The sequence below is a fragment of the Monodon monoceros genome, unplaced genomic scaffold, assembly GCF_005190385.1.
Source record: "Monodon monoceros isolate NGI ecotype Baffin Bay Population unplaced genomic scaffold, NGI_Narwhal_1 Super_Scaffold_22, whole genome shotgun sequence".
Lineage (NCBI taxonomy): Eukaryota > Metazoa > Chordata > Mammalia > Artiodactyla > Monodontidae > Monodon > Monodon monoceros.
This window is the reverse complement of record NW_021703779.1, coordinates 116,671,385-116,682,706: the sequence shown is the minus strand read 5'-3', so window position 1 is coordinate 116,682,706 and position 11,322 is coordinate 116,671,385. Positions and strand designations below refer to the sequence as shown.

Below are 11,322 nucleotides of genomic sequence, written 5' to 3'. Positions count from 1 at the left end.
GGGGCACGAACCCGTGTCCCCTGCATCGGCAGGCGGACTCTCAACCACTGCGCCACCAGGGAAGCCCTGAAATGGGACTTTTTGACAGTAGGCTCTGAGAGATCACAAAAGAGTGTCTTTCCTTGTAAAGCCAAACAATTACAACTTTTCTTTGTAGGAATAGTTGATCATTCCATTAAGAGAGGCAGCCATTCTATTCAGTATATTCCTGTGTATTTATAAGCAATTATTTTGTGTTTAGAGCATTCTGCTGTCTAGTAAGGAAATTGACAAAGGTTGTCCTCAATAGTTGTTGTATAATAAAATAAATTTCCCAATCTGACCTTTCCTAAGTTAGTATGTTGCTGTGATAGTGATGGCTGAGACTCTGTGGATGAAAGAAAAATGATTGGCAGTAAAAATACTGTTTCTCTAGGATACTTACTTCAATTTAAACATTTAGAATTGCAATGTTGGCCTCAGAGCAGTTGGCTCAAACAAAACTTTTACTAATAATCTTCACTAAGTCAGCAACTAAGAGCTTAGTGGAGTTTGAATTTCCTAACAAGGTTTTCTCCTCTCCCCTTACTACTCCCTCTCTCTAGACAATAGCCAAACATGTCAAGACAAGAATTCTGAGCTTGGTAGAAGCATGGAGAAATGTGATGAAAAACTGACTTTTCCTCTTTCTCTTGGTCAGTGTGCTGGAGAAGAGAAACGAGTTGGTACACGCACAGTATTTGTTGGCAATCATCCAGTTTCAGAAACAGAAGCATACATTGCACAAAAATTTTGTGATAATAGAATAGTCTCATCTAAGGTAAGTTGTTTTTTAACTCAATAGATGTTCATATAGTGAGCCAGATAAAACTTATTTTTATATTTGCTGGAAGCTGGTACATTTATATATGTATACCTGGATGTGCACTTATACCAATCATAGACGAACTGTGGTAATTATTCCACCAAAAGGCAGTTTTTTTAAAAGCATCACTTTGTCTTGTTACAGCTGAAAGATCATTTACTTGCCCTCCACTATGATTCACATTGCCTGTTGATTATATGTATGACTTTAAGTCTTAAAGTGTGCTAAGCATGGAATTATTTACTTGCCCAGAGCTTTCTGAATTGCCCTTAAGTGGACGGACTGGGTTGTAAATAATTTGCATTCTTCTGGAGGGTGTTATCTTAGAATGACATTTGTGTCTCTTTCTATTCCATTGCAGAGCTTCTCAAGTACACTCCTGGGTCCTAATGGGTACATTCTGTTCTGTACACTGCTTAAACAGTTAAGGGTTCAGTCACTGTAGCTGTATTACCATTTGAATAATCATCTTACTTTAGCACTGTGTAATACTAAAAGGAGTGGCCTGAAAGTCTGAAGACCTGTTTAAATCCTGGCCTGATCATTTACTAGCTGTGCGACTTTGGCCAAATTAATCTCTCAGTCTGAATGTCCTCATTAGTGAAATAGAGCTTGTGTGATAGCGTTCTTTATAGATCCTAGTATCCAGTAGTCATCATTCTACAAGTATTAGTTTGCTTATCTTTACCTTTGACTGACTAGGTTAGGTGCTAGGTGCTAGATTGCTGGCCCACTGCTGTCTCTTATAGCATGGCACAGATCTTGATAATTTTCCTCACTTCCTAATGTAAGGTAGATCTCACATGTTGGTGACGGTTGGTTCACTGAATGTTGGCAAACACCGAGGACCTGAAACACAAAATTATGCCCTTCCTTTGCAAACTTAACATTTTGGTTTTCAAATGTACATGTGATTTCTCTTTGGGTAGTGATATAATACAGACACGGGGAGGGGGAAGGGTAAACTGGGACGAAGTGAGAGAGTGGCATGGGCATATATACACTACCAAATGTAAAATAGATAGTTAGTGGGAAGCAGCCTCATAGCACAGGGAGATCAGCTCGGTGCTTTGTGACCACCTAGAGGGGTGGGATAGGGAGGGTGGAAGGGAGACGCAAGAGGGAGGGGTTATGGGGATATATGTATAGCTGATTCACTTTGTTATACAGCAGAAACTAACACACCATTGTAAAAAATTATACTCCAATAAAGATGTTAAAAAAATACAGATTATGCTTAGCTGGGAGAGTAACATGTAAAATGCGGACAGAATGAATGAAAACTATATTGCCTAATGAGCAGATCTATTGGGCTATAGAACACTCTGAGTGTATTTGGATAAAATGTCTGTTTCCTGTTAATCTTTAACCTTATGGCAGAAATTTATCCTCAGCTAGAAGTTTCCATACCTGTGCCCAAGATAGTGAATAGTTCTTTCACTGAAAATTGTGACTCACCCTATAGTATTCAAGAAAACAATCAATAGTAGTCCTTTGGCTCAGAATCATAGACTTATAGAACTGAAACATCATAAGAGATCCTCTTGTTCAACTCGCTGATTTTACAGATGGAGAAAGCAAACCCACAGAAATTAAGTTAGTGACATGGTCACAAAGCAGAGTTAGTGATAAAGCCAGGGGCAGAACTGCTTTTTAAGGTCTAATGGCTCTGAATAAAGAGCTGTTTTCACATTGTTTTGCAATTTGGGCTCCTCCCACAGTTTTCTCTCTCCTTTTGTATCAAGTGAAATATAAAATACTTTCTAGGGGATTATTGTTTCCTATAGTGTTTTATGGGGAAGATGGTAAAGTGACACGCCGATAGTAAAGTGACTTTTCACTGAACCTAGTGATAATTGATTTGTTTTAATATACCATGAATTTTTACATATTAAAAGAACGTAGAAGACTCAGTTAATTCTCAACTCTTTTTGTTTAATAGAATATTTAATAGAATAGAATATTTTTCATATTTTGTTCAACTTCAGTTTTGCCAATACGCAAAACAATGCAATAGGATACTTTTTTAAATAGTCGGGAATTCATGGGCAAATATAAATTATTTCTAAACAGATCTGCATATACAGTATATATGTATGTGTTTTAGAAACCAGAATAAAGAAGGGAACATTTCTACATTGATCGACTAACACATCTCTTTTTTCTCTGTAAATATTTTATATTTACAGTTTGTCTAGTTAACTGCTCATTAACTGATCTATTTTCCATAACAGATCTAGAGCAGAAAAAGAGGAATTGACAGTATACTAACTTCACAAAAAGAATGAAATTTTAGTACAATGAATAGTTACAAGAAAACAGCGTATAGTGTAGTGGTAAAGAGCTTCACCCTTACAGACAGAAGACCTGGGTTTGAAGTTAAAAGTGAGTCATATAACCTTCCTGTGTCCCAATTTTCTTATCTGTAAAATGGGGGTATTAACTACTTAGCTCATAGGATTGTGATTAGACTGAAGTAAAGTGATCCACAGAAAGCATTTAAGCACTGTGCTTGGCATGTAGTAACAACTCAGTAGATGGTAGCTGCTATTGTTATTATGTTTCTGTGATTATTATTATTATTACTGCAGTCCTGAGCAGTACTATTGATTTCCTCAGTCTCCTGTGTTCAAATGTGTGGAGTGATCTCTCTTGAAAAGAGGCCTTCAGTCTGGAGAGAAAAAGAGTTTCATAATTTGACTTTCTCTTCCTCACATTGCCCTTTGGCTGATTGTATTTGCACCAGAATCTTTTAATTGAGGAAATGTGTAATTTATAGAATATGTTAGCTGCCTTCCAACTATGTAGCAAGTGTTGATTTCCTTTCTAAACCATTCAGTAATAAAAATAACTTTCTCTTAATTGGGTGCTTTTTGTTTGTTTGTCTACAAATGACATCAGTAATGTAATATCATTGGGAATAAGTCCTGTTAATACAAGGAACACTGAAGATAAACACTTTGATAAAAATTTGTTTTAATTTACTTATAAAATGAGTGTCCTTTTCTTCTTTTGGAAACACAAACACTTTCTTTAGAAAAACTTGCTCTCTTTGGCCTTCCTACTTTAGAACACTCTGCAGGGACTTTGGGAATCATCAGAGTTTTATGGCTGGTACAAAACTTGGAAATCCCCTTCTGTAACAAAAGGAGCTAGATCTTTAAGATCTTTAGCTTCCATCACATTTCTCTGCTCTACATTTTTTTTTTTTCCTTTAAAAATCCTGAGCCTCATCTTGAAGGCCCCTTCAGTGGGATAAGAATCAGGGAGCTCCACCTGACTCTTTGAAGCTATGCCCAAGGTTAAACTTACTCCTATGTGAAAGAATGTCTTAAAGTTTCAAGCCTAAAATTACACTAGCATTTTCCCTCATTTTAAAAGTCAGAACCTTCAGTAGAATTTATTAGACATGTCTTTGCATCTTATCGAACTCCCTGAAGGTGACTTTTTAGCTAAAATCCTAATGCAGTACTGTCTTGGTAACTCCTTTTGCTGTTCTAAATTTATGGTAGAAAGAGTGATACTTTAAAAATGAGAAAGTTCTGCTTGACATTGGTAATGAAAATGGAAGTAGACTGCTGTGATGCTCAAAATTGAATTTAATGCCTACATCAAGGAGAGTTGATAATAAAGTGGATACAGTCATTTAGCAAAGTGAACAGTTATTCAAGCTACAGCTCTGCTTATTTACAACCGGGTGCTTATTTACAACTAATCTTCAAGTTTAGTGATTTTGTTCCATCACATCCAAATCCCAGTAGTTAAAAAAGTCAGTGCTCCTTCTGCTAGCCCCTTCGCAACTGGTTGTTAACTTTGTTCTTTTCAATAGTTACTGCTTCGTTTTTTAGCTGCTCCCCTGTTTTCTCGTGATACACAGAAATATTAGAACAAGTTATTTGGAGCTTTAGCTTCCACATCAGCATTTTTAAGGCTAAATTGGAAAATGTTTGGACTTTGGGTACAAACAAGTAATGTTCTAAAGCCTCCTTTTGTTTAAATTTTTCAATTTAATAGGCTTTCAAAACTGAGGTTCATTTCCTACTCCCTCCTTTAAATTAGGAAAGTTATTTATCAAAGTTATATGGTTTTGATTTCAAATTAAATTAGGTGATAGATGTGCAAGGGGGTGACCCACAGTTTTTTCACATCAGAGGCCACATTTGTGTACCAATTATTTAATTCACTATAGAGAAGATGAAAAATGCATTGCATATACTTGGAAAGCTGGCATTTTTCTGGAGAAACTTTTAAAACATGTTCTGAATGTCACGGTTGCTTTTTAAGTTTATGGTTGCACATTAAGATAGTATAGAAATCTACTTACTGACTTCTCTGAGCAAGAACTGACTTATGACCCCAAAAAAATCTCCATTTTCATCATTGTGTATGAAACAAATGCTGTAAACATCTTATTCCTGTGAGTTAACATTGTTTTTGGTTTGTAGCAACTAAGTCTGAGAGTCCACTTTTTAGGTAAACAAGGCAATTTGAATAACTTGGTATTAATGTGGCTTTAATTCAATTTCAGTTTTAATTAGAAAACTCTTTTCTTAGTCTACATCTAGACTAAAGTTCATTCTTCATCTCACAAACAGTGGGAAATAAATGAAGCTTTTAGGCAGGGAGAGGTCATGTGAACAGAACCACATTTTGAAAAGGTCATTCTCATTGCTTTGTGGAAAATGGAATGGAAGGGAACAAAAGTGGAGGCAAGGAGTCCATTTAGGAGGCCAGTGCAGTAATCCAGGTAAGAGATGATGGCTTGGACAGCGGTGGTAGCAAATACGGAAAGATGTCCCAGAGATATATAGGAAGTAAAAATGGCAGGACTGGTAAGGAATTTCTTGTAACCGGTGGTTAAAGGTGTCTTCCAAGTATCTGAATAACATGGCTAAGTAGATGTTCTTGTTATTCACTGAAATAGGACATCCTGAAAGAGAACTAGATTTGAGGGACAGAGAGAGCATCATGGATTCAATCTCCTTTTACATGGCTCTGTGCCTTCTTGCACTGGGCTCTTTACCACATAAACTCCCTCTAATCTTTCAAGGCTCAGTTCAGAAGTCACCTGCTCTTTGAAGCCTTCTCAAGCTTCTCTTGGGTAGGAAAAAAATCATAACTTATACTGTATCCCCATAGCATTTTGCTCATGCTAGTTTTATGACATTTACCACATTAAATTGAGTGAATACATGATTGTCTTTTTGGCTATAACATAAATTCCTTCTGGGTAGAAAAGCCATATCTTGATCTTTATTGTACCTGCTAAAATCTTTGTTATCTGGACCACTGCCTGGCACACAGTAGGTGCTTGCTGAATTGAACTGACATGCACTGCACACCAAGTGGGATGACTCTTGTGAGCATAATCTAGTTCTAGTTTTGCTAGAAAACTGCACTGAAGTAATGTATGCTATATTGCATTTGTATTATAATAAAGAGATGAGAAGTTGAATTTGCTTTTTAGTTAGAGCAGTGGAGGAAATAGCCAAAACACAGGTTTTAATCAAAATTTCTTGTATGCCTTCTACATGCTGAACACTGTTGTAGGCACAGAAGGGAAGTGATCTTATGATGTGCATGATATGCTCCCTGACCTCTTAGCAGTTCATGACCTGATATAGGAAAGAAGAGGGCATGTTGCAGTAGTTTCCTATAAAGAGAATAACCAGAGTTCCTCAAGGAAGCAGTTCATTTAGTGAAACACAGGTAAACAAACAGTGGGGGCCTGGAAGCAGCAGCAAAAAATGTTCCCTTTCAATGTGTTAACACCCCACGGAGGATTCTAACAGTCCCTAATGTTTGTTTGTTTAATTAAAAACCCTTTACTTAAGGAACAGAAGGTCAACAAGCTAGAAGCTCAGCTGTTAGCCTGTTGTTGGAGTTTAGTTTGTTGTTTTAGAAAATTGACCTTCAGTTATTGGGACAGTTAAGTGCTGATCTGAACTACGGCAGCTTCAAAGTGACTGGATCTGTGGTTTTGATCCCTTTTATTTTTGGTCACAAGCTGCCTTGGGAACCTGAAAACTGTGGACTCTCTTCTCCCAAGTGATACACATCCACACACAATTATGCACTTCATTTTGAATGGGCTTCACTGAGGCACTTCTATGAACGCTGGGGGAAGAACCTTCTACGTTAGCGGAACCTTGAGCCCATACACCTTTTAAAGAGAGGTTAGTAGTAAATCCCCATCTGTCGTATCATGCTCTACAACTTTGGCTTTTTCAGTCACCCCACCTAATATAATGGACATTTTCTCACATATGGAGACCATTCAAGTATAAATTTAGATCTTTAGATTAAGAAACATTTCTTTCTTTCTGGTTTCTGGTCTTCTTTATTAAGACATCTAGAAAACCCAACTTCTGGTGATTTTAAAATTACCTAGTCCTTGAGCTTAAGGTATCAGTGAGAAAGAAGGTCTTTGTGATTTGACAGTTGGCCCAAGAGTTTTCTCGACCTGCCCGTGTACAATTTAGCGTTGAAACCTTTACCTATTACCAGTTAACAAAGCGCAGGGTGGTGCGTTGTTGATTAAAATGAAAGCCCTCTATGACCCAAGGTTATGTGTACACCTCAGCTGTCACAGAGGTGGGAAGCGGTGATAGGGACAGAATTATACTTGTGATGATGATCAAGTTTCCAGAGGTTAGCTCAGCCAAAGGAATTAATTAAATTAGTACATTCACTCATCCAACTAATTTATTGTCTACTTTATGTCAGGCATTGTGCTAGGTGTTGGAGAAAAAGTAATAAAAAGACAGATGAGGCCTGCCCTTATAAATCTCATTGCCCATTGAGGGAGGAACGTTAATTAAATTATGCACACATATAATTATTCACTGAAACGAGTGTTATCAGGGAAGTATAGGATGATATGAGAGCAGCTAACAGGGAACATAATTTAGATCGGGTCGGGGAAAGCAAAGCTGTGGGACTAGATGGCCCAATTGGAATGCTCCAAGTGAAAACTTCACTCCTGAAAAGAATGTTTATATACTCTACCTCTAAGTACACGCTTATTCATATGTTTGAGGTTTGGGTTTTAACATGCTTTCAAAGTGTTGTGATAATTTGGAATCATGAGTCATTATTATTAATATTTTTCAAGTTTCCTTTCTAATAATCTTTTTTTTTCTTCTCCCCTTACAGTATACACTTTGGAATTTCCTCCCAAAGAATCTGTTTGAACAGTTTAGAAGAATTGCAAATTTTTATTTTCTCATCATTTTTCTTGTACAGGTAAGAGCTCCATTAGAAACTTAATTTCCTTAACCAAGTTTCAATCCATTTCTAACCTTAAAATGCCCTGTAATTAAAAAGTTGTTTCAGGGCTTATTATAATAAGACTTGTTAAAGTACTAATATTATATTTTAAGATATATGTGATTTTACATATTTCTAAAGTAGCTCTTTTACTAGAAAACTCTAATAAAACATCTAGACTAGTCTGCATCTCATACCACATGTTCTCTTGCCGCTGGCTTCCTTTACTTTCTTACAGGTGCCACATGCCCTCCTACCATAGAGACTTTCTATACACCCTTCACTGCACCTGGAAGGCCCTCCCTTCCATCTAGTTAACTTCTATTTACTCTTCAAATCTCAGTGTCTCACTTGTTTTAATATCTGGTTTTCACTGTAAGTTGCCAGTTCTATGAGGGCAGGGACTTTTCTCCATCTTGTTTAAAATAAAGCAGCATCTCTACAGCCTGGCTGGTAATAGCACAGAGGCTGACAGAATGGTGCTCAACAAATAGATGGTAAATGAATGGATGTATTTCAGTCAAGGGGTTAGTTCAGGCTGGGATGAAAACTAAGCCTAAATTTAGAACTATTTTCTTAAACTTACAGCTATGTGGATTGCTTTTGTTTTAATGAAAGTTAACATTCACCCTGCTACCGGAATGTGTTTTGTCTGCATTTCTGTCTGAAATGTTTGTAGCATGTAAGTGCTGCATATGAGTTAATGACTTATTTTCATTTTACTTTCAATTTAATTTCTTTACCTAGGTCACAGTAGACACACCAACTAGCCCAGTTACCAGTGGACTTCCACTTTTCTTTGTTATAACTGTTACAGCCATCAAACAGGTAAATTTCTAGTTTACAATTATACTTGCATTTCAGTCCTGTCTGATTTGAATTTCATTGTCAATGGTTCTTTTTCACATTTATATCGAGTGGGTATCCTTGATGAATTTAGTTTATATTTGGTTTTTATTGAAAACACATGAAAATTATTGTAAGGTGCATCTTTAATTTCTTTGCTCCTTTCTTCCTATTTGTGTGTGTGTGTGGCGAGGGGGGACTATAACCCTAAAAGGAGAGTAAGTAGAAGGTGCAGCTCAGTGGGGAAGTGAGAGGTGAATTTTTAATGTGCATTACATTTTTCATTGTGCTATATCTGTCTGAAAAATTCCCATTCTTGTGGACTTTTTAAATTGCTGCCTATAGCAAAGAACTCAAGAGCATACTTGAATTTCTTACTTTAATTTTGTTGTCTTTCCCGATGCTGCTGAAGGGGGTCATGGGTAGAAGAGACTTTTATTCTTGTTTCTTGTCAAAGTTCATACCTGCCACAGTTTATGATAGTGCCTTTGAAAAATTCCAGATGAAATAGAAAATGGAAACAGGAAACTGGAGGTGAAGGGGTGGGTTAGCAATGTTTATCATGTAATCGGAGAGTCCATAGGGCCTGACAGATTACAAGGATACTTTTAGACAGTACTTACCAAAAGTACTTTAAAAAGTATCCCCCAAAACTTCGAAACTGTTTGCTTAACAATATTGGGAACATGGTTATCTTTCCTCTTGGGTTTATCTGGTCTTCTATCTTGCTTACCAGGAACTGCAAGAATATTTTATCAAGTGTTTGGTTGCTATATAAAGACTTTTGGAATGTTATTTCCTTAGGCTGTTAGGATTATTTTCTTTAACATCATAGAATTGCTGGTTCCAAGAATAGCCTGTATGGTTTTCAAAAGCTCTTACTGATTCAGTTTACTCCCAGTACTAGTTCATGTTGGGGCCTTTCTTTCCTCACTGACATCACAGAAAGTACCATATGAAGTGATAGCCTAGCATCGCCATAAAGAAGGACAGAAGAGGAATGAATATACAGCAGCTGAGAAAAAAAGGGGAAGGCGATCAAGAGATTTTTCACACAGTTAGATTTGAAAAGGTACACTCATTATTATAAAGAAAGAAAGCAAAGTGATGTAAAAAAAGAAGGAGATCATGCTAAAACAAATGAACGCCCTCCATCCTTAGTTCTTTTGGCTTAAATTTACTTCTAGACCAAAGGAAGCCCAAAGGAAAATGAACTCATTACTTCTAACTCTAAAAAATGAACAACAATTTGTATTTTTTTTTGTCACCAAGTCAGTGGAGAAGTTTAACCGTCGTTCTCTAAAACAACAGTTTTAGATAGATACTGTTCCAAAATAATCCTCCTTGCCTTTTCTATTCTCTGTCCCTGGGGAGGAATTATATTTCCTCATAGATGATCACTCCAACGGTCTACTATACAAGAACATATTTAAGTGATTCGCTCTATAAGAAAATAAAACTTTTTTCAAATTAAAGAGTAGAAAAAATTAACATTAACTTGAATAAGAGCAGAATTAGAAAAATAAATCATATCCTTCACAATTGAAGAATGCCTGTGTTTTTATTAATACTTACCTATAGAATGCAGGAACCTTTTAACGCAATAAAGCTATAAGGGATATTTTGAAAGCATATCTTAGTTTTTGCTGCAAAAATTTACAATGTTGTCTCTTTAGCATTCTGAGTTGAAATTAATACTGTAAGTATAAATACCTGCTGGTGACTCATAGCGGGGGTTATAGAAATTTATTAACAATTTTACTTCATTATGTGAGCTTGATTATGTCCTTACTTTTATCCTTCTAGGGATATGAGGATTGGCTGAGGCACAGAGCTGACAATGAAGTCAACAAGAGCACTGTTTACATTATTGAAAATGCAAAGCGAGTGAGAAAAGAGAGTGAAAAAATCAAGGTATTAAGTTTTGCAGTTCATTCTTTTTTAAAATTACAGTAAGAACACATCATTTTAAAATGTACAATTCAATGGCATTTTGTACATTCACAGTGCTGTGCAACCATCAACACTGTCTAGTTCCAGAACATTTTCACCACCCGGAAAGGGAAACCCCCATAGCCATTAAGTAGTCATGCTGCATTCCTCCCTCACCCAGGCCCTGGCAACCACTAATCTCCTCTCTGTCTCTGTGGGTTTACCTATTCTAGATATTTCATATAAATGGAATCATACACTATGTGGCCTTTATGTCTGGCTTCTGTCACTTATTGTTATGTCCTTGAGGTTCATTCATGTTGTGGCATGTATCCGTACTTCATTCCTTTTGATGATTGAATAATACTCCATCATATAGCTATACCATATTTTGTCTATCCATTCATCAGTTGATGGACGTTTTAGGTTTT

General features: G+C 36.5%; 1 protein-coding gene across 4 annotated transcripts in view; it reads left to right on the top strand.

Moving 5' to 3' along the window:
- ATP11C (ATPase phospholipid transporting 11C) overlaps window positions 1–11,322 on the top strand; it is a 167,128-nt gene that overhangs the window by 72,571 nt on the left and 83,235 nt on the right. For 3 of the 4 annotated variants that reach the window (XM_029240445.1, XM_029240444.1, XM_029240446.1), the window contains 4 exons: window positions 680–799; window positions 8,000–8,089; window positions 8,861–8,941; window positions 10,766–10,873. In XM_029240445.1, the coding sequence (XP_029096278.1) occupies window positions 680–799; window positions 8,000–8,089; window positions 8,861–8,941; window positions 10,766–10,873 (399 nt within the window). The remainder of the gene's footprint in view (window positions 1–679; window positions 800–7,999; window positions 8,090–8,860; window positions 8,942–10,765; window positions 10,874–11,322) is intronic. The other variant, XM_029240447.1, reaches the window with a different exon arrangement.